The sequence below is a fragment of the Armigeres subalbatus genome, chromosome 2, assembly GCF_024139115.2.
Source record: "Armigeres subalbatus isolate Guangzhou_Male chromosome 2, GZ_Asu_2, whole genome shotgun sequence".
Taxonomy (NCBI): Eukaryota; Metazoa; Arthropoda; class Insecta; order Diptera; family Culicidae; genus Armigeres; species Armigeres subalbatus.
The window spans coordinates 289,014,800-289,036,271 of record NC_085140.1 but is presented as its reverse complement, the minus strand read 5'-3'; the positions used below and the strand labels follow the sequence as shown (position 1 = coordinate 289,036,271).

The following is a 21,472-nucleotide window of genomic DNA, read 5'->3' as shown; positions in this document are numbered from 1 at the left end:
AATATATTTAAATGTTTCCGATATATTCTATTATATTTTTATTGTTCGCTTATGTTTAGTATTGCTCATCCAAAAACTAAACATTTTTTAAAAGTATTCGGTTTGGATGATCTGGAAATCCGTCTGTTATTGAATTAATATAATTTTGGAATATTTCATGGGTTTATTATATTGATGAAATAACAATTGAAAACAATAAAATTACAATAGCTTTGTTTGTTAAATAAATAAAAATGTTATACCGGTTCTCAAGTATATATTTTCATATTGCAGGTCTAGAAATGTTTTGCAATAAAAATTTGATTTCAAAAAAATGAAAGGGAACAAAAACTTTTGCTTATAATTTACTCGGAGAATGGCTGGATTCATTTGACCGGGTACAGTTTTGTTTATAATTAGTGAAGAGATGGAAATAATGAAACTATATGGTGCAGAAAGTGTTTTTTTCATTGCAGTTTCTGCTGCTGGGAAAGCGGTAGATCACTATGGCTTCTGTACCGTGGTGAGTATCTGTTGAAGCGCGTTAGAGCATCATTACTGGGCGCGAGTATTTTGATCACTCTCGCTGTACTGTCATTTTAGATTAGTCACTCTTTTTCGCATCGGTCACTATTTTTGGTATTTTCGGTTATCATTTCGGTGGCTGCATTCCGTATCGGTGACGTTCGACGTTTGATAGTTCATCAAATAGTAGCGCTGTTATTTGGTCAATAGACTAACGCAAAATGAACTCCCCCAAGAAATTATGACGTTTGAGCGGGTCGCATAATGAACGCAAAATGAACTTTTGTTCGAGAAGACGACCCGCTCAAATGTCAAAATCCATCGGGTGAGTGAATTCGATGAACCGCTGCACAGGTCTATGGTCCAATGCACCGAGTTCATCATTGACGTTTGAGCGGTGCTCTGTTTACTAAGAATGAATACTTTTTCATTCATCGAGTTCATGCAAGTGTTCATTTTTAGTAAACAGCGCCCGTCTCAAACGTCATTGTGTTCATTCGGTGCATTGGACCATTTGGTCACCTGCAGGGAATCAATATTTGAGCAACGCCTAACAATATACTCTTTGTCATCAACAGAGTTTGTTACTGACAAACGCATCTAGCGACAAACCTTTATCAGAACCCGAACACAATATGACAAGAATCATTTGCCTTGCAAGTTCTGATATTTCCAAAAATACAACAATATTTTCTTCTTTTTTTTTGCTGACAAAATTTTTCGGATCTTTGTCATTATTATCTGCGACAAAAACAAAGCTTTGTCGTTGGTTCTCTTTTGTCGCTTGTTTCACATGCGCATTTCAAAAAAAATGATTCTCTGGTCACCTGTCAGCTGCGCTACTGTTTTAGCAGCGCGTTTAGTAGCGACCGGTAAAGTGTCAAGTAATGATACTGCGCTGACAAACGGCTTATACTCACCACCGGTAATCGTAATCTTATCCAGTTTTCCGCGAGCGGTAATAGCCGCCAGCTTGCCTGCGGGTTAGTCTCTGATTTGACATTTCTGGAGGTCAACTGCACCCACCAGTCCGAGCATTCTGACCAATGTGACATAAAAGAAGGTGCTGATTAAGTGAATTCAAGCCTTTTAATATACTACATTGATCAAAATGCTCGAACGGTGGGTGCAGTTGACCTCCAGAAATGTCAAATCAGAGACTAAAGCCCCAAACGCAATACAACGGAACGGCGACGGAAACGGAAAATTTGACAGTCAGCCCATATATTTTCTGTCAAATTTGCCGTTTCCGTCGCCGTTCCGTTGTATTGCGTTTGGGGCTTAACCCGCAGGCAAGCTGGCGGCCATTACCGCTCGCGGAAAACTGGATACTACAAAAGTTCAATGTACATAATGAACGCAGTGGTTCATCCCGAACAAAAAATAAATGAAAATTTTATCATCATAGTACCTGATGACATGCCTGGTAACTTGTATCCTTGCTTCTTTACAGAAATGAAGCTTATGATAATTAAAATACTGCTGCTTGCTGGTCACTGATCGTTCAGTGGCTACCATTGGCCAATCTAACCAACGGGATATAATAAGAATTGATGCAGGTAATTTTTTCTTTTCTTCTCGACGTATTTTTTCTAATAAAACTGACATTCTTTTATAATTTACATTTTTCACAGGTTTATATCTATTCGGAACAAAGTTAGTACACTTTTTAAACCGATGTTGGATTTTTCTCCAGATACAGGCAACCCACTTAACTTTGGAAGTAGTGCGCTGGATTCGTCTAAAGATATGCTAAACAACCGGAGGAAAATAAAATGATATGTAAAACAAATATTGCCGATTTCAGCAATTTGAAGAGTTATGTGTAGATTGTGATTTGCCCGCTTCTTTTTTTCACACTCACTCTCATTTCGGGTTGATCTATTTTTGTTACTGAAATTTACCCAATTATAACCCATTACTCGTTAGTCACATGTAAGCGTGTACCCTAAATCGATTCCCGCCATGATTTGACGTCTATTTGTTTTCAGATTGAGCACTCACACACAAATATTATACACGGAAAATCAAACTTTTTTGAGTGTATTGAGTGTGAGAAAAAGATGACTGTGAGAAAAAAAATCTCGCAGAACTCTTAAAAAGTGCAAAAAGCGCAATAATTGTATTGTATTTTTATTGTAATATTGGAGTATAATGTATTCTAAATCTTGTTGTATTCCTATTGTAAAACAATAGAAACAGTAATTGAAAACATTTAAAACACAATGTTTTCTATTGTTTTGTCGCTCGAAATCATCCCATTGAAGAACCGTAAAATCAATTGTTTTGCTCCGAATTTTGTATGGAAAATTTTCGATTTTTTTATTGTAAAGATACATAACAACCCCCCTTTTTAATTGTAAAAGTCCCATTTACCAATCATTTTATCGTGGAAAACCATTATTTCTCATGTGATTTTATTGTCAAAATTCCATTATATTCAATGGTAAAAATTATGTTTTAAATGGTGTTGTAACAATAAAATTTATGATATTTTAATGATATTTTTTATCCGGGATAGTCGATAAATTAATCATACTCCTTTGATTCACCGAGTTGAAAGTGGTAATAAACACAAAAATAAAGCAAATATTGCAAACTTTCATGCCCTGTCACGGAACAAATATTTTTTGAGATTTTTCGTAGCATGCCATTCATCCTTCGCGTTTCTAGATTGAAGGGGGCAGATATGTAAACATCGCGTGCCATCTCTCATTGAAAATGAGAAATTACAGTACTGCGCTCATCTATAGATTCTACTATAGGGTTGACTAATACTAATGACACACTGATGGTATTCGTACCATGGTACAAGTTGTACCACAGGTGTGTCGCCTTGTACCATGCTGGTACAACGTGGAAAACCGTGGTACAATATGTACTAGGGTATATAACCGTGGTATACCACGGTCCTTGTACCACCAGTGTGTCTTTAGTATAAGGTCCGCTTTGGATAAATGAAACTCAGCTTTGGGTAAATTGTTTACATAGTGCCAAAAAGGCATTTTACTCAAATTTGGGTTATTGGCCCAAACCACGGTTTTGAGTGCAAACAACCCACTTTTGGGTAGTTTTGGTTTTCAGTGTACGCTATCCCATCTTCCCACCTTCACCTTCAACATCGGTCTCATTCACTGTAAACCTTACATTACTCTTTAAAGAGTAAAAAACACCCATTATAGATAGTGGAATATATAGATGAGCGAAGATAAATCCTCTGTCTCACTGTGAACTCGACATTACCCATTAATGTGGTAAAAATACACATTATTTGACGACATATGAAGTTGTCAAAATAATGGTTATTTTTTTATTTCTTGTTATGAGTAAATTATGCCCATTTTACACTTCAGAATATTTACTCATTAATGGGTGAAAATTTAGTTGACGCGCAATGAAAAGATTAGGCACTCGATGTGGAAGCGCAGCGAAAATTTGTTTTTTTTTTGGGAAAATTAAACTAAAAGGTATGTTTCATTTATATTCCTTTTGATAATAGATTCAGTTGTTAATTCTTTGAAATTGTGTCATTGAACAGGAAAGAAATTGGATAACTTCCGAATGGCGAATACCACCGGGGATAAGCTGGTTATTCAAGTGGTATCCCGTGCATCACCAAATATCCACCCGCTATCGGAGAATCAGCTTCTCCCGAGCGTGATCTGCGTCAGCATGTGCCTCTTCTAAAATGAGCTGGCGTTCGAGGCCTTTTCGGGGACTCTGGTGGGTGATGGATCGGAGTTTTGCTGAAGCATGGAGTGGAAGACAAGGAACATGAAAAGGCGTTCGCAGGATTTGCAGTAACACGCATACGTACTGTTGAACATAATGTATGTGTACCATTCACCCGCTGAACGTAACCCGTGAACGTAAAGTGCTTAAGAAAAAAATGACAGAAAATGAACATTATAATAAATTATATTTTCTTCAATGATTCCGATTGTTTTACTATACTATTTACTATTATTTATACCAAACTTCATATTCCAATTACAAAGCCTAAAAATTAAATATAAAATGTGTAATTTCTACCCATCCCCAATTTTTAAAAAATCGCATAATGGGTAAAAATTACTCCTGGTTTTGACGTTGAGACGGTTTACTCATTAATGAGTAAACGCTGTTTACTCATTTAATGAGTTGAACTATTTTACTTCATAATGGGTGCTTTTTCACCCATTAAAGAGTACTTTGGTGGCACAGTGCTCCAAACGAACTGTAAAACGTGTCTCCAAACGAGCATGACGTCACGATTTCAATGGAAACGTTAAGGGCTGTGACGTCATATGCGCGTGTGCACGGGCAAAAAAATCGACTCAGCCATGCTTTCGCTCATCTATAGATTCTACTATCTATAACACCCATTATTTCTCGACATATAGAACTGTCAAAATAATGGGTAAATATTTTTTCCCAATAATGTGTATATTGTGCCCATTTTAAAGTTCCACGTGTTTACTCATTAAGGAGTGAAAATCAAGTTGGAATTCATAAAGAAACATTCAAAGATTCTGATAGCGGAAGAGGTGAGAATTTATACATTTATTGCTTTTATTCTCAATAAATATCCAAAAAAATATGCCTATTTCAGCCTGGCGAACGAAAAGCTTATCAGCCAACAAAGTTGCCTCGAATTGAGACCACCGATTTTGAACGATTGCTGATGCAACTGCTGGTGATGTTTCGTAGCCGAAAACGTTAGTCAACAGTAAGGAACGGCAATAGTGCTCAACATTGGTCCCGGAGGCAACCGCTGGAGAGGAATCGTAGTGAACTGGTATCAGGAGGACGAAACGGTTGACGGTGATAAGGAATGCCTTCAACTCCGGCATTGATAGACGGTCCCGAAGCAGCTGCTAGTGGTGCTCCGCAGCTCGGCGCAGAATGCCGCCACAAGTTGGATCCTTATTTGTAGCTTAACTGGTTCGATTTGCATGTAAACAGTATAGATCTCATGATCAAGTTTATGAGAACCAGTGATTTCTTTCGACGGAATCTGGAAATGGAAAAGTTTCGAGTCACCGGCGAAAAAACAACTTATCATTTTAAACATTATGTAAATACACGTTCATAATTGAATAAATACTAATATCATGTTCGATTATATTCATGCTCAACATGTCTATCGTTTAATAACTTGATGATATTTGTTTTCAAATTTTCGGGAATGCATTACCAAAATAATAAAGCATGTTTTTTACCCATTTTCCGGGCGAATTTTTTTCAGATAATGGGTAAAAAACACTCTTTGACTTGACGTTAGAGTGGTTTACCCATTAATGAGTAAACACTGTTTACTCTTTTAATGAGTTGAACTATTTAACTTCATAATGGGTACTTTTTTACCCATTAAAGAGTACTTTGCTGGCACAGTGTTAGTGCTATCCAATGAGAGCTTGAAGTAGCTCGAAGTTTCTCCCTGTCCTGCTCATGCCCATTTGTTTACAAAAAAGAACGAGCAGGACGGGAACAACTTCGAGCTACTTCGAGCTGCTCATTGGACAGCACTATACTCCATTGCACAGTGACGTCACGCACGACTTTTGACAGGTACTGGTCCTGTTGTTTACAGACGACTTTATTTTAATTTTCAGATACTTCTATCATTCTTTGGATTTTCTGATCGATAATTACCAATATTTCAATGCGGAATGTACAGAATGTCTTCAACATCGTGAAATATGCAGATTCAATTTGGATCAAAAAAATTCCAAGTCCGAAACGTAAACAACAGGACCAGTACCTGTCAAAATAGTGAGGTTAGGTTTGCCGCGCGCAATGACCTATTGGCAGTTTGTCGTTAAACAAAACAACTTGACTGACGTTTACCCCGTTTACCGCAGCACACCGTTCAGAGGCTTCGCAGGTTTCCAAAAACGGTGAAAAGTTTTTGTTTTTCCTTAAATATTTCATAAAACACCTACTTGAATGGCGACAGATGCAACAACGATGGATATCTGCCGTTTGTGTGCTGCAACGGTTACAGAAAGCACATCAATATTCTCTGAACGGAACGGAAGCATCCTTGCCGAAATGGTATTCTTCGTTTCGGCTGTTAAGGTAAAGACATTTCAGGCACAGACTGTTTCAGGGCTGGTAGCGAAGCCGTTTCTATAATTATTGAAATAAAATGCAAATTTCATTCATAATCATGACTATATTTTAGATAAACAGAACGGACCCTGTTACCAGTCTGGTTTGTGCAGATTGTGTGGAGCTAACACTGGATGCATTCCAATTCGTAACACGTATTCGTGAGGTAGACCAACATCTGCGCCAATTTCTTTCGGAACCGGATGTGAGTAGAGACGCAGACTGTTCTAAGCCAGTTTCAAAATTACTCAGTTCTGATCACGACATAGCCCATAAGAGAGTTGGTGAGGAATGTGATACTGATATTCAAGAAGATGCTCAAAATCAGTTTGAGTTGGTAGAAATTGTTGATGATTGCTTAGAAGATGAGCCTGAAGTTGAATCCAAGAAGCTAATAAGTCTGCTGATAGAATCGGTTAATGATACGGGATCTCAGAAGTGGTCCAAAATTATGACCAATTACGCAGATATTATCAAGGAACATATGAATCTACCGGGAAATGATCTTGGTTTGCACGATGAAGCTGGTAGTTCTGAGGAGGAGGAGAGTTCTGATTTTGAACCGAAGCATATTGATTACAATCCTAGATTGAAGGGAGAGGAGCAGTCGATTCGATGCTGTAGACGAGGTTGTAGACTTGTGTTTAAAACACGCGATGAACTTCTAGAGCACGGTTCTTCCGCTCATGTCGATAACCGTTCTTTGTCTAACACAAAACACTCATATGAATGTGTGATATGTTTTCAAAGATTCGAATCCCGTCGAAATCTTCTTTGTCATTTGAGGCGATTGGTACGCGACTATCGATGCAATTTCTGCAACATTTATTTTAATGCTCCCCAAGAAAGGACATCCCATATGAGATCGAATCATCCGATCCTACCGAAACCAAGCTATCGGCTTGAGGATCAGCCTGTGAAAATATGCTGTGGGTGTGAAGAAATGTTCGATAATGTTGCAGGCCTTATTCAGCACGGATTGGAGTATCATTCAAAGCAACCCACATACCCTGGAAGTGAGCAGGGAATCCAATGTGGCATATGTTACAAGTTTTTCAAAACGAAAGCCAGTCTTCGCAACCATCAGATTATGGTGTACAAACCGAAAAACTTCGCCTGTCACACATGCGGAAAGGCTTTCGAGTGCTTGTCGAAATTGACCAATCACGAGACGACTCACACCACTGAGCGAAAGTTCGCATGTTCGATTTGCGAGGGTACGTTCAAAACGGCCACCGACTTGCGTGGTCATCAACGAATCCATCAGGAGAAAAATCTGGCTTGCAACGTTTGTGGGGCTAAGTTTCGCAAAAAGTCGCAGCTGACATCGCACCGCAAAACACACGACGATAACGCGTATGAGTTTGCCTGCAGCCTATGTCCGAGAAAGTTCAAGGAAAAGTCCAACTGGAAGACCCACCTGAAGGTTCACACCCAAGAGAAGCCGTACAAATGTGAATATTGCCCGAAGGCGTTCCGATACGTAACGGATAGGAAGCGACATGAAATGAGTCACACGGGGAACTATCCTTACCATTGCGTTGACTGTGGGAAAGCATTCACCCGCGGTAATCTGTTGCAGGCGCATATGCTTGTTTGCGGAAATAAGGAGGGAAAATAGATTTGAGGTAAGTGTTTTTTCTTATATTTTATTGTGAATTATTTATCTTCGAAATTCCTTGGAAATGATCATGGACACCAAAAACCATGAATGTTCTTGCATGTGAAATAGCTGATTCGGTTGTAAAACAAACTGCGAAATTCCGTTTCGCGGAGTCCCATTCCGCGGAATGCGACATATCCTGGAAAATCATTTCGCGGAATGTACATTGCGCGGAAACTGACCATTTCGCGGAATTCCATATCGCGGCCCATTTTGACGTAGAACTACGTCTGTCTTTTCTATATTGGGGTACACTTTGCGATTGCAAAAAACTGAAAAACGTCACGAAAATATGATAGACTTTGATCGTTAATAGCTTAGTCGTTTCTCGATGGATTTTCAATTTTCATGGACCATTCGATCAAGGAAGAGTCAACGCTTCATACCCAATGTACACTAAAATCGTTTTTTACGCGGATATTTTTACAGGAATTGTTTTTTATGCGATTTTTTTCACTCGAATTTCTGGACTTCCGCGGTTCATCCAGACATATTTTGGAATTTACGCGGTTTTTTACGTTGTTTTCATCTACGCGGCCCATATCCCCTGCGTAAAAACCGACTCTAGTGTGTTACAATATCAATGTATGATAATATTTTCTATCAAAAACTTGCTAACAGCTTAGCACTCGGTTTCGGTGATTCAGTCAATCTCGTAAGTGCATCGCAAGCTTCTTCTTCCATAGCACTACATTCCAATTGGAACTTTGCCTGCTTTCAACTTTCAACAACAAGTAAACTATCGGCATTTCTTTAGTTATTAATTAAAAGCTTTTTATGTCCACCATTGTAGGGCTTTTGTCTGGTACAGTTCGTTTCTGCTAACTTAAACGTGCGTTTTCTCTCAAAAGCTTGGGGGTGTTTGACGGCAGCTTCTTGCTTATGTCTATTGATACCAGTAGAGGGGCTCGAAATCTTCTTCGCTGCTGCAATTATTGCGTTCTGGTAAACTTTCTTTGGCTCGTTTTTGCTGATTCGTAGGTGTCTGCCAAAGAAAACGCTAAGTCCGACGCAACTCACGTGAAGGAATAATAATTATTATTAATAAACTGCCAAACTTATTTGTAGCGTCTACTCTGAATTCCTCCATAGGATGACCACCAAACGCCGTTGTTAGCCCAGCTTTCGCAATGGTTTTTTTTTTCTGTAATGAGCCACCAGGGGCTTAGACTAACTTAGTGACGGGTGCTTAGTCTCTGTTCCAGTTTGCGTCGTACACTATCAGCCAGGGTTGTGCTTTTCAAATTTTGAAATCGATTATCATTTAAATGTAAACCTAACTAATACCAATAATGAAGTTCGATCGAATGTTTGGCATTGTGTTTTGGTGTTATGTAGGAAAATAAGTTCAAAAGTAGCATTTACTAATGCTTCGAATCGAGATACAATTATCGAACGATTCTTACTCTCTAGCGAGTTTTTATCAATTGATAATTTGGATATGTGAACGCTTGAGAGTGTTGTTCATCCTCGATTATTTGAAAACTTTATTTTTATCTTCTTTTTCAAATCAATCTCAGGAGCATAGGATAAACGCTTGCTTTAGTCCAATCGCACAGAATAGTCGAAAACCTGTACATTACATACAGCTACGTAGTACCAATGTTAGGTCTTCTTTCTGCGTATATTAGCGCCACAAATCGGACCGGCTAGTTAACATTGACTACATGACAAATTAACTGACATAGTGTGCAAACTTTATTCGCCCAACATTCCTCTTCTTAGCCTAAGCTCTACCTACTCTATCTAGCCCTGTCTTTTCAGCTTCTATTACAACGTTTTCTTTACTCACGCTTCATCGCCGAGGGTGCACCCTTTCATTTCTTGATACGAACCGTGTTGGCACGACGAACATTCACCTTAAACGTCGCTCTCGTCGCCAGACAGCGTAGTCCATTTGCCGAACATGCCGCCGTACCAAAGAGTCTGTTCGACGCTCACCGTTGTGTTTGATTGGGGAATCTCCCCGATGCTCCCGCACTGTCCTCTCGCACCACACGTTCCTCCTCCGGCAGCTGCGATGGCCAATGCCGCTGTTGCACTTCCCGGTGCCTTTCTGACCGATCGAGCACCGTGTTCTCGGTACGCTTCCTTCACTCGCACGTCAGGTTTGTCTGATGGCAACTCGTCACTACAACGATTCACGTCCGAGCAGCTCTGTCTTTCTGGCCGATTGCACACCGCGTATCGCCGAATCTGCTGCAGCGTAAAAGCAAAAAATCGCCCGAAATTGGCGAAATGCGGGCTTACTCCCGTCACTGCATGCTTGGCGCTGTTGATCGCCGCCGTTATTGCTGCCAGGTTTTCATCCCATTCGGCGTGGTTTTCGTCCAGAAGTGCTCGAACGCAGGTAATCAGCACACGGTTTACGCGTTCGGCGTTGTTCACCATCGGTGAATAGAAAGCTGTTTTCATATGTGTTATTCTGTGACGGGATATCAGCGATTTGAAGGCGATAGATTCGAACTGTCTCCCGTTGTCCGATAGGATGATCCTAGGACGCGAAAACTTCAAGAATACTTGCTGCTCTAAAAACTCCACCATCTTTGCTGAATCTGCGCTGCGCATCGGATGAACGATGATGTACTTGGTTATCCAATCCACTACCACGAACAGTACGGTGTTGCCACGTTTCGATCGAGTTAACGGACCCACAAAGTCCACCGACACAAGTTCCCACGGAATCCTGGCAGGCTTCAGGCCTCCCATGTCTGGCATCATAGTAGTGTTCGGCGCTTTGCTCGCTTTGCATACGGCACAACTCCTGACGTATTGCCCTATATTCTCTCTCATTTTAGGCCAGTAGAAGTGAGACTGAACTTTGTCCAGTGTTTTATGGAAGCCTAAGTGACCCGCTGTGGGTGTGTCATGGCAACGTTTAATGATTTCCAATCGATTTTTTATCGGAACAACCCGTTTCCATTTGTGTGCTATGGATCCTCCCTCTCTGTACTGACAATTTTTGTAAATTTCGTCGGCAATCAGTCTGAAATCCGGAAAATCCTCACCCTGAGTTCTTATTTTGTGCGCTAGCCCTTCATACCAAGAATCCTCCGTTGTTCCTGTGTCCCCAACGAATGTGGCGGTCGCAACTATCCGCGAAAGCGCATCAGGGACTACATTGATGCTTCCCTTGCGGTATTTGATGTTGAAATCAAACGCATTCAGCCTTAGAATCCACCTACTCATCAGTGCTGTCGGATTTTTCATAGATAACAGGTATGAAAGCGCTGCATGGTCGCAGAAAACGGTGAATTTAACTCCTTCTATATATCCCCTGAACTTCTCCACTGCACGGATCACTGCTAGACATTCCCGCTCGGTTACGGAGTATTTTCGTTCTGACGATGACAACTTCTGTGAAAAGAAGCTTACTGGGTGTTCTTCTCCATTCACGTCCTGGGTAAGAACCGCACCAATGGCGACATCGCTGGCATCGCATGCAACCGAGAAAGGTTTATTATAGTCCGGCATGATCAGCACTGGAGCCGAAACGAGTGCTGCTTTCAGGTACACAAACGCTTCTTCTGCTTTCGCTGACCAGCGAAACTTTGTTTTAGTTTTTGTGAGCTCCGTAAGCGGCGTCGCGATCTTTGAAAACCCATCGATGAATCTCCTATACCAGTTGCTTAAGCCGAGGAATCTTTGCACTTCTCTCCTGCTTGTGGGTGTCGGAAACTTCACTATGCAAGCTATCTTTTCATCGTCCACTTTCCAGCCGTCTTGGTTTAGTACGTAGCCCAGGTATCTTATTTCCGCTCTGCAAAATTTGGATTTTTCTGGTGATATCGTTAGATTCGCACGTCGCAGACGGGCGGCCACCTCTGCTAGCATTTCCAGATGTTCTTCAAAGGTCCGTGAACAGATGATTATGTCGTCCAGATAATGGAAGACTCGAGGCTCTAGATCAGCAAACAGGTGCGTCATCAATCGGGAAAGTGCCTGACTGGCCGTGCACAGCCCAAACGGAACTACCTTAAATTGAAAGTGGCCTCTTGAAGGTATGGTAAATGCTGTCAAGGGTCTTGATGTCTTCTCCAATGGCAGTTGCCAGAAGGCATCCTTCAAATCGATTGACGAAATGTAGGCGCAACTTCCCAAGTTGTTGATGATTGCACTAATTTGTGGAATTGGATATCCTTCATTTGTCATAATAGAATTCAGATGTCTTGCGTCCAGGCATACCCTATATTTTCCGGTTTTCTTCTTCACCGCAACGAGAGGGTTGTTCCATGGTGAAAACATCGCCTCCTCAATCACGTCTAGAGCTAACATGCGGTCGATTTCTTTGTTAACTTCATCCAAAACGTATTTGGACATTGGATAATGCCGTTGTTTTTTCGGTTTCGCCTCTCCCACCTCTATTCGGTGTTCATATAGACTAGTACGTCCTAACTTGCCATCTACTGCTGTTGGGAACATGGAAACGACTTGATCCAATTGTTTCTTCTGCTCCGGTGTTAATTCTTTCATTGGTTCTTCTGCCACGGTTTCTTTTGGTTCGGGGTCGGCGAGGATTTCAATGCTAACTTCTTCCAGCGCGTAGCATACAGGTTTGACTCCAAAGGTGTTCCAGAAATTCATGCCAAGCACTACGCATTCCGGAAGTGACGGAACCAACAACACTGCGATTGTCTGAATCCGATTATTGAAGGAAATGGGAAGATGCACAAAGTTTCGAATGTTATGCGCTGTACCATCGACGGTTTTGATTTGACCCTTTGCTTCTCCTTTTCGCAAGTGGAGATCTTCTATGATTTTCACCGCGTTTCCGCCAAGCAAAGAGCAGCTAGCACCACTGTCTAGTAGTCCTCTTAATGTTTTACCCAGCACAGATATTTCTGCATGTGGGCGTTCGTCGTCTTCAGGGTTGATGATGATTGTGTTGATCATTGCAGGATTTGGGATTTCCGAGGGGTCGTAAAAGCTTTGCGAGGATGTCCTTCCCTCAGTTAGTGGTTCCTCGCGACTGCGTTTCCCAAACCCGAGCGACAGGTGGGGCAATTACGCAGTGAATACCCTTTGTGCCCGCAGCGATAGCAGAACATCACTGCTTGCGGTTTAGGACAGTCCATAAACCGGTGTCCGTCCTCATCACAGTTCCAGCAGACTAGTCCTGCTCTTCTTTGATCACTAGTTTGATGCTGACTGACTAATGCTGAATCTGAACCTTCTCGCCGTTGCTGCTGATGCATCCGCTGCGGCCTTTCTTCTCTGCTGTCCTGCTGCAGTTTCAACGCGTTTACTTCTTCTGTTAACTCGAGTATGCGTTGATGCCAGTTTTCCCTGTCCACCACGGACTGTTCTTCGGATGGTTTCCGTTGATTGTCGATGGGAGTCGTATGCTTGCTAGACGCGGATGGATGCTGACAGTTGCAGCCGCCTTCCAGTAGATTGAAGTCATCCTCCGAGCTCAGTGCGTTCACTCTCCCGAAACGTGGATTTCCTCGATTTAGTTGCGTTGATCGATGAACGATTGGTGTTGCCAGATTTGGTTCTAGCAAGCTGCTTTGCGGAAAGGGCACTCGTCTTTGTCGGCTTAGAAGAGCCCGTGTCTCATCATAGCTGCTACATACTTGTACCATGTCCTGCAAAGAGTGTGGTCTTGCTGCGGTGACAATGGTTGCATAATCGGCATTCATGTTTCTTTTAACAATGAAGAACTTTTCTTCCTCACTCATCGGGGGTTGCACGAATCGAAACAGCGCGGATATGTCCCGATAGTATTTGGCGAATGATTCCTCCGGTGCTTGGAATCGGAAAATTGCTTCCAATTTTAGGATCTGCTCATAGCTGGTGGGCAGATATTCCTTCCGTATTTCGCATTTGAATGCCTCCCAAGTAATCAGCACATTCTGCGAGACTGCGCGACCATACCAGTCCAAGGCATCGTCGAGTAAAAGATGTTTTATTGATTTTAGCAACGTGTCATCCGAGAGCCCTTCCGATCGTGCAAAGGTTTCTACTCTGTCGAGGAATGTATTCAACGATGTGGTGTCTTTTTCGCCCTTGAATTTAAATGGCCAATTATGCACTGCCTTGAGACTCCTTCCTGCTTCGTGTCGCTCGTGGCCAAAAGTGTTCCGTTCTCGCTGCAATAGCTGAATCAACAGCTCGTCCCTCAATTGGTCTGTAGTCTGATTACTACTAGTCATAGCACGACCGGGGTGGTATGCTGGTGGAGGTGTTCCCATTGAAGGCAGCGTATGCCTTCCTAGGTTTGAAAGATTAACTGCTACTGCTCTTCCTCTTCCTCTTCCAGGTCGAATTGGCGAGCTTGTTACCGGTATGAAGTTGATGTTCATAAGTTCGTCGTTGTTGTGTTTGTTCCTTGCGCCCGTGTTTGTAGTTGTCTGCCGAGCTGCTTTTTGTTGGTTCTGTTCCGACTCCGGGGAAAGAAGAGTGTTTTGATGTTGTTGATACTCTAGTGATCCAGCGCCATCTACACGTTGAAACTGTCGCTCACTGTTGCAATCTGCTACTGGATTACCAAGTCTTTCACTGATGTCTTCTATCACGAACTTCACTTGCATTGACACCGACGCGTGAATATCGATCATGTTCTCCGGAGATTTTACGATTGACAAACGATCTCGATAGTGAATCATTCGAGATCTTGATTGAATGAGAAAATCTGTGTTGCGTTTCTTAAGTGCTGTCTCAATCATTGGAATCAGCAGTTTAACTTGCTGTTCACAACGTTTAATGTTCAAGTCTGGCGCTAAAGCATGCTCAGACGATGTGTGTTTTATGTTGTTAGCAAACTCTTGCTGCATGAGTTCTCTCAGCTTCGTTGCTTTGATTCTGCGTGTCGCAGATGTTGGTTGGTCGCTTCTTCGCAGCGCCAACTCATAATTGAGTTCCTCGTCACTGAGGTATAATGGATCCATACTGCCTTAAGTGTCTTCAACACGAAAATTTAGCCAAAATGGACAAAAGAACTGAATCCCCACAAATCTTACGAACTAATCAATGCTACGAGTTCGTTTTGGTTGGGCGCCAATGTTAGGTCTTCTTTCTGCGTATATTAGCGCCACAAATCGGACCGGCTAGTTAACATTGACTACATGACAAATTAACTGACATAGTGTGCAAACTTTATTCGCCCAACATTCCTCTTCTTAGCCTAAGCTCTACCTACTCTATCTAGCCCTGTCTTTTCAGCTTCTATTACAATGTTTTCTTTACTCACGCTTCATCGCCGAGGGTGCACCCTTTCATTTCTTGATACGAACCGTGTTGGCACGACGAACATTCACCTTAAACGTCGCTCTCGTCGCCAGACAGCGTAGTCCATTTGCCGAACATGCCGCCGTACCAAAGAGTCTGTTCGACGCTCACCGTTGTGTTTGATTGGGGAATCTCCCCGATGCTCCCGCACTGTCCTCTCGCACCACACGTTCCTCCTCCGGCAGCTGCGATGGCCAATGCCGCTGTTGCACTTCCGGTGCCTTTCTGACCGATCGAGCACCGTGTTCTCGGTACGCTTCCTTCACTCGCACGTCAGGTTTGTCTGATGGCAACTCGTCACTACAACGATTCACGTCCGAGCAGCTCTGTCTTTCTGGCCGATTGCACACCGCGTATCGCCGAATCTGCTGCAGCGTAAAGCAGAAAAGAAAAGCCCTAATGGGACAAAACGTTAGACTTCCGATCGAACTTCTTCAGCAGAAGGTAACTTACTGCTTCCGCAGGCTTTTCCGTTACTCAGTTACTTTTGCTTTACTCTGGCTATTCAATCGACTCGCGATCCGGTTCTTGCTATCGGGAGAATGAATGTTTGTCAGTGTGCGACGTCATTGCTGTGCCAGGTGGAACTTACCGTGGATGTCCTCTACGCCCAAGAGCTGTGTTTATATGGCATGCAATCCGGGTGCCCGCCGGGAAAGCGACACTTAATACGAGAGAACTGAGTGGTCCGGGTGATAAGAACTGCCGACACACGTGCTGTTCGAGTACGATATTTTACCTGCAGTTAATCTTCCGGTTAGTTCACTGTAATTTCTTCCTGCTGGTTTTTTTTTGGGACTTACGATATTTTGCGATTTCCTTTAGTTGCGATGAACTGGGAGTGAATAGATGCTTCTTCCAGCCTCGCAACTGTGCCCCTTACGGCTGACACGAATCACGAATTCCTACTCTCCCGAGCAAGTTTTGCACCTTACTCCCCGGCTCAGCTTTCTCTACTGTTGTGCGTCGTTTGCGGAAGCGGTTTCACCTTCTCTTTCGGCGGACAGTTTTGCCAACGTTTGTTTTTTTCCATTTTATGACAGCGTAGCCCTTGCAGCAACTCGCCCGCTAGTACACGCTTAACTTATGTGAGTTTATATGTTTCGTTTGCACACTAATTACAGAGCATCAATATGATCCTCAAGATGTATGTGAAGTTTGCTGAATGAACGCTACATCACCTTTGCGTACAACCCGATTGGGCTGCACCTTTGAGTTTTTTCCTTGAAAATAAGCTATGTTGGTAATAAACTGCAGAACGCAACCAATCTGTTCATAGATTAGACGATGAAGCGCATTACCAGTCGAATGTTATTTGTTCCGAGCAAATCGCATGAGGGCGAGTGCCTAAAAGTGTGTCTTCACACACAATGCAGACATCACCTCAATTCATCAAGTTAAGTTGATTGATATATAATAAAATGGGTCTCAGGACAAGACCTTCTAACGAAAGTTTAGTTTAAGAGCATATTGTCTATACGCGTACACTTAGTGTTCCAGGAAAGCAAAAACTATAAAATTATATTTTTTTCAAATGAAACTATTTTTTTTTGCTCTATCCTTATAGATATATTTGTCCATTAAAAAATAAATTCAATCCCGATAATCCTCTTCTGCGCCCTCCTGACAATGGGACATATGCTTCTCGTAGGTCGTTTTACGGGAGAACTTCTTCAAACACGAGCCACATTCAAACGGATAATTGCCCGTATGGGTCATCTCGTGCCGTTTCCGATCGCTGCTATAGGCAAACGACCTATCGCAGAAACTACACGGATAAGGCTTCTGCTTCGAGTGCACCTTGAAGTGTTCCTTTAGATGTGAATTGTTTTTGAACTTTCTCGGGCACTCGGAACAAGCGTAGAAGAAGGTGTCCTGATGCTTCCGCATGTGCATTTTCAGATTTGATTTCCGATGGAATTTTAACCCACAGAAGCTACATTCTTCCCGCTTCTCCTCGTGCAGCAGTGAATGGCTTTTGAGGTCAATTTCCTTTTTGAACGATTTTGAACATTTTTCGCACTGGAAGTTGCGCTTGTCCGAGTGCACCAACTCATGCGTTTGCAACTTGGATCGGGTATCGAAGGCTCGACCGCATAGACTACAAACAAAGTTCTTCGGCCTATACACAAATCGTTGATGGATTCGTAGACTTTCGAACGTCCGGAACAACTTATAACAAATGTTGCACTGATAAGGTTTGGTTTCGTCGACGGCACTTTTTCGTATCGAATGAACGGCTTCGCCATGAAGCTTTAGATTTTCATCACTAGAAAACTCCTCATAGCACCCGCAACAGATCCTTTGAGATGATTGCTTCTCTGTAACTGGACTAGAATGTCCATGAACTTTGTGCATGTGCAATCGTCTCTCCTTAAGAGATGAGAAATATTGTGAACAGATAGTGCAATGCTGTGATTTTCTTGAGTGCATTGTTAGGCTCTTCTCCGAGTTGAATCGTGTATAGCAGCATTTGCATTCGTACAATTTTTCTTTGTTTTCTAATTCTCTATGAGGCAAATGAACTGTTTCTGAGTGTTTCTTCATGTCCTCTATACTGTTGAAAACAATCTTGCATCGCACTCCACAGCATATTAGAAGCTGTACCTCTTCTCCCGTTTCTGATTCTTCTAATGCTTCTACTTCGTACTGCATACATTCAGCTTCTATCGCTTCTGTAAAATCGTCTTTGTAATTATCATCCAAATACTCTACCATGAATGGCTGGTCGGTGTTCTCATCCTCTAGTTCTATTGATTCTAAATTTACTGTTTCCTGCTTCACCTGACACAAAGGATCATTTTTCTCGATAGTATGTGCATCTTCCTCACAAACCTTCTCGTCTTGTTGATCATTGATTTCCACATGTTTCTCAATATCCGTTGCATTATATGACGACGAATCTTCGTTAGTTGAACTGAATGTTTCCTTTTCTGCAACATCTGAGTACGGAACAACTTGATGAACATCAGCCAATATTTCATCAATCGGTGTGCTATCCTCTGCTATAGGCGTCGAATCTCCCATCACCGATTCAATTGGTTGCGCTTCTGGGTCAGAATCCAACACAGCACTGAATGTAAGTTTATCATTGCTCTCAGACTCTCCTTCATCCTGACTAAAATGTAGGAAACTAAAAAAACTTTTTAATACATTGAATTACTGACGGAAACTTTAGAAATCCTCACTCATCATCCCTGAAGTTGGCCTGCGCTGTACGCAATTCTGCATCGGATCTCCGGCATTTGTTGACGAATAGATATGCATTCAATGCTTCATCCACGCATCTCCCACATGCATCGACTGGCAGTCCGTCATCCTTTGATATCTTGAGTATTGTAGAAAGGAATATAAATAACGGTTCAAATCTTTGCCCTAATACTGACCTCGACACGGGCGCAAAATCGTACAATTTCAGCCAATGTGGTACCCCTTCGTTTAGCGAATAGCGAGACACAATTCTGCTCATGCCGTAAACAAAGTCGACATTCTTTGGACATTATTGGAAACAACAGATTTGCAAAGTTGTCCAAGAAACACTAACTGGGTTGAGATAAAAGAAGCTACCCAAATTGCACAAAACGACGTAAATATAATATGAGTCTGAAAGATTTGTTTACTATTTAACACGAAATTTGACATAAAGTCCGAATGACTGACAGCAAAGCAAGGGGTGATCAGAGCTTACACGCTTAGATCAATTTACCTATTTATGGGTACTTTCATTATACCTATATTTGGGTTTTGTATATACATTACATTTCAAGACAAAATTTTCAAAACGACTTATCTGCTTTTGTAAACAAAGATTCAAACGACGATTTGACGAATCTGATAGCTCTCCCACGCAAACCAACACCACCAATAGGTAGGTGAAGGTTTCCGCATTTTAAGGACATAGTTGGAAGAGTACCACGATGGCAGCCAATATGGCACCAAACCTTCCACAGGCCAACCCCACACCTCCTGCACTCCTCTCCCACCAACATTCGAATGCATCGAACAGCATCGAACAAAAGTTTAATATCCAAATTACTAACCTGTTCACAGCATATTTCCTTACTTCCCGTGATAATGAACATGTTTCTTCAATGAATCCTATGTATTCCGGCTCGAATTGTAGCATAAATCAGCAGTTTCGTGCCAATTTAATAGCCTTTCGCGATTTGGTGGGTTCATCACTGCACTTCACTTCTTCTCAAAGGGCATTGGAAAAATCAAGTTTTTACTCACTGCTCCGCACATGAGCAGCCCGAAATGTTGATAGAATGCAAATTAAACACCACTTTTTGAAATCAGTCACTTATTTGAACCGAAAACCTAGTATAAACTGTTAGTTTTGCCCGAAAAAAACGACTAAAAACTGATCGCGGAACGAATGTAAACACCGCGGTGCACCGGCACCGGCAGCAGCAAACTAATAAGTAGGGTGGTTCAAAAAAAAATTGCTTCGCCACGCTCAGTTGATTATGATTTATAATTTGGGTGTCATCCAATGGTTTGGGCTGGTTTGAATAGAGGCTTACCGTGCGCAGGTCGTTTCAGGTTTGTATGACAGTTGATATGGCGAGGTTTAATTTAACATTATTCTGATTCTGGCACTCCGTCATTGGGCGTTGGCGAGGGGGGAGACCATATGACTGGATGAAATATTTAAGAGCTTCAACTTCATGGACAATCCATATTGAATGGTCGTTCCAATAGTTGGGAGTCGATTTTAATCGAGGTTGCGATTCTTTCGCATGATAATTAGGCTTCTCAGAAGGCATCAGTGAAACGTGCAATTCAACAAAATACCCAAAATTTGTCTGTGATATCTACCGCACCAGGGGCAGATACTTCTAGTCTAGTCTAGTCTACACTATCGCACCAGGGGCAGATGCTTCATACAAAAAGTGTGACATAAGGGTGAGTGGGGTATATTGTCTATCCGGAATAAATTTATACCGCTTTTTATACCGAAGTTGGATTTTTCTCCAGATACAGGCAACTTTCCCAACTTCGGAAGTAGTGCGATGGATTCGCCTAAAGATGCGCTAAACAACGCATCAATTAGTTTGACAAATAAAACTTCGGAAGAAAGTTCGGTTCGGAAGTCCCGACTTCCGAATTCTAAGTTGGTGCTACGCCGACAATAAAATGCTATATTTGCGTTACGTAATCAATGGATCTTTTCAGCGGTGCGGTTTTCGTTCACTGAAGTCTCTGGAATGTTGCTTTCAGCTAGGTGAGTTCTCTTTTCGCCAGCGTTTGGAGGGGAGGCGCCGTAGCCAGAGTAATGCAAAAGGTTTATTTTCCCATACTAGTTTCCATACAAACTTGAACCGACTTGTGCTAAACCAGTTTTTTTTTTCAAATCGGTTTTTTGATGACACTCGGGACATTAGAAGGAATCAAGTGAGCGTGGTGGAGCTGGGTCGTTTTTTGAACCACCCTACTAATATTCTTTGTTTGTTATAAATACGACACCAATACTACTACAGTATATGAAAGTTTTGATTGTACCAATACTATCAAAGCTTTGTTTTGGTACTCAATCCACCTTCACCTTAAATGGGGCCGGGATTTTGATTTTCCGTGCCCAAATCCCTAAAGGCTACCTTACACCTCGGGAAAATTTTCGGCCGGATTTTGAACCCCGTGCATTTTAAATGGGGGCGGGATTTTGATTTTCCGTGTCCGAATTCCAAAAACATCGCATATGCACGGGAAAAAATCCGTGGACAAAATTCCCGAGGTGTGAGGCTACAGTGAACGTTCGCTAATTGGGGTTTTTCTAGTTGGGGCGCTTTTTAGTTGGGGGTTCGCTAATTGGGGCGAAACCCAATTAAAAAGCAGCTAAACGTCAGAATGTGATGTCAAAAACAAGTTGACGTTTTGTTTCCGTGTTTGGCGGGATCGATATTTTGTGGCGCGTAAAATTTTCCATTGTTAAAGGCAAAAAGTAAACAACATTGACGCTTGTCAAAACGCCCCAATTAG

At 42.0% G+C, this 21,472-nt stretch overlaps 2 protein-coding genes and 1 long non-coding RNA gene across 3 annotated transcripts; 1 reads left to right on the top strand and 2 right to left on the bottom strand.

Annotated features, from left to right (window-relative positions):
- The first annotated feature begins 6,290 nt into the window (after positions 1-6,290).
- LOC134212379 (zinc finger protein 665-like) lies at positions 6,291-16,910 on the top strand. The gene is made up of 3 exons (XM_062690162.1): positions 6,291-6,564; positions 6,671-8,225; positions 16,770-16,910. The coding sequence occupies exons 1-2, from the start codon at positions 6,433-6,435 to the stop codon at positions 8,216-8,218; spliced, it is 1,680 nt and encodes a 559-aa protein (XP_062546146.1). The 5' UTR covers positions 6,291-6,432; the 3' UTR covers positions 8,219-8,225; positions 16,770-16,910.
- Positions 15,275-16,652, bottom strand: LOC134216510 (uncharacterized). Its single transcript, XR_009980703.1, has 4 exons — positions 16,294-16,652; positions 16,083-16,229; positions 15,944-16,021; positions 15,275-15,886 (listed from the first exon to the last, which is right to left on the bottom strand). It is a non-coding gene; the product is annotated as an uncharacterized LOC134216510 (long non-coding RNA).
- A 108-nt stretch (positions 16,911-17,018) lies between the features above and the next one.
- Positions 17,019-19,101, bottom strand: LOC134212378 (oocyte zinc finger protein XlCOF6-like). The gene is made up of 3 exons (XM_062690161.1): positions 18,877-19,101; positions 18,679-18,818; positions 17,019-18,623 (listed from the first exon to the last, which is right to left on the bottom strand). Exons 1-3 carry the CDS (start codon positions 18,988-18,990, stop codon positions 17,084-17,086), a joined length of 1,794 nt encoding a protein of 597 aa, XP_062546145.1. The 5' UTR covers positions 18,991-19,101; the 3' UTR covers positions 17,019-17,083.
- Between the last annotated feature and the right edge of the window lie 2,371 nt (positions 19,102-21,472).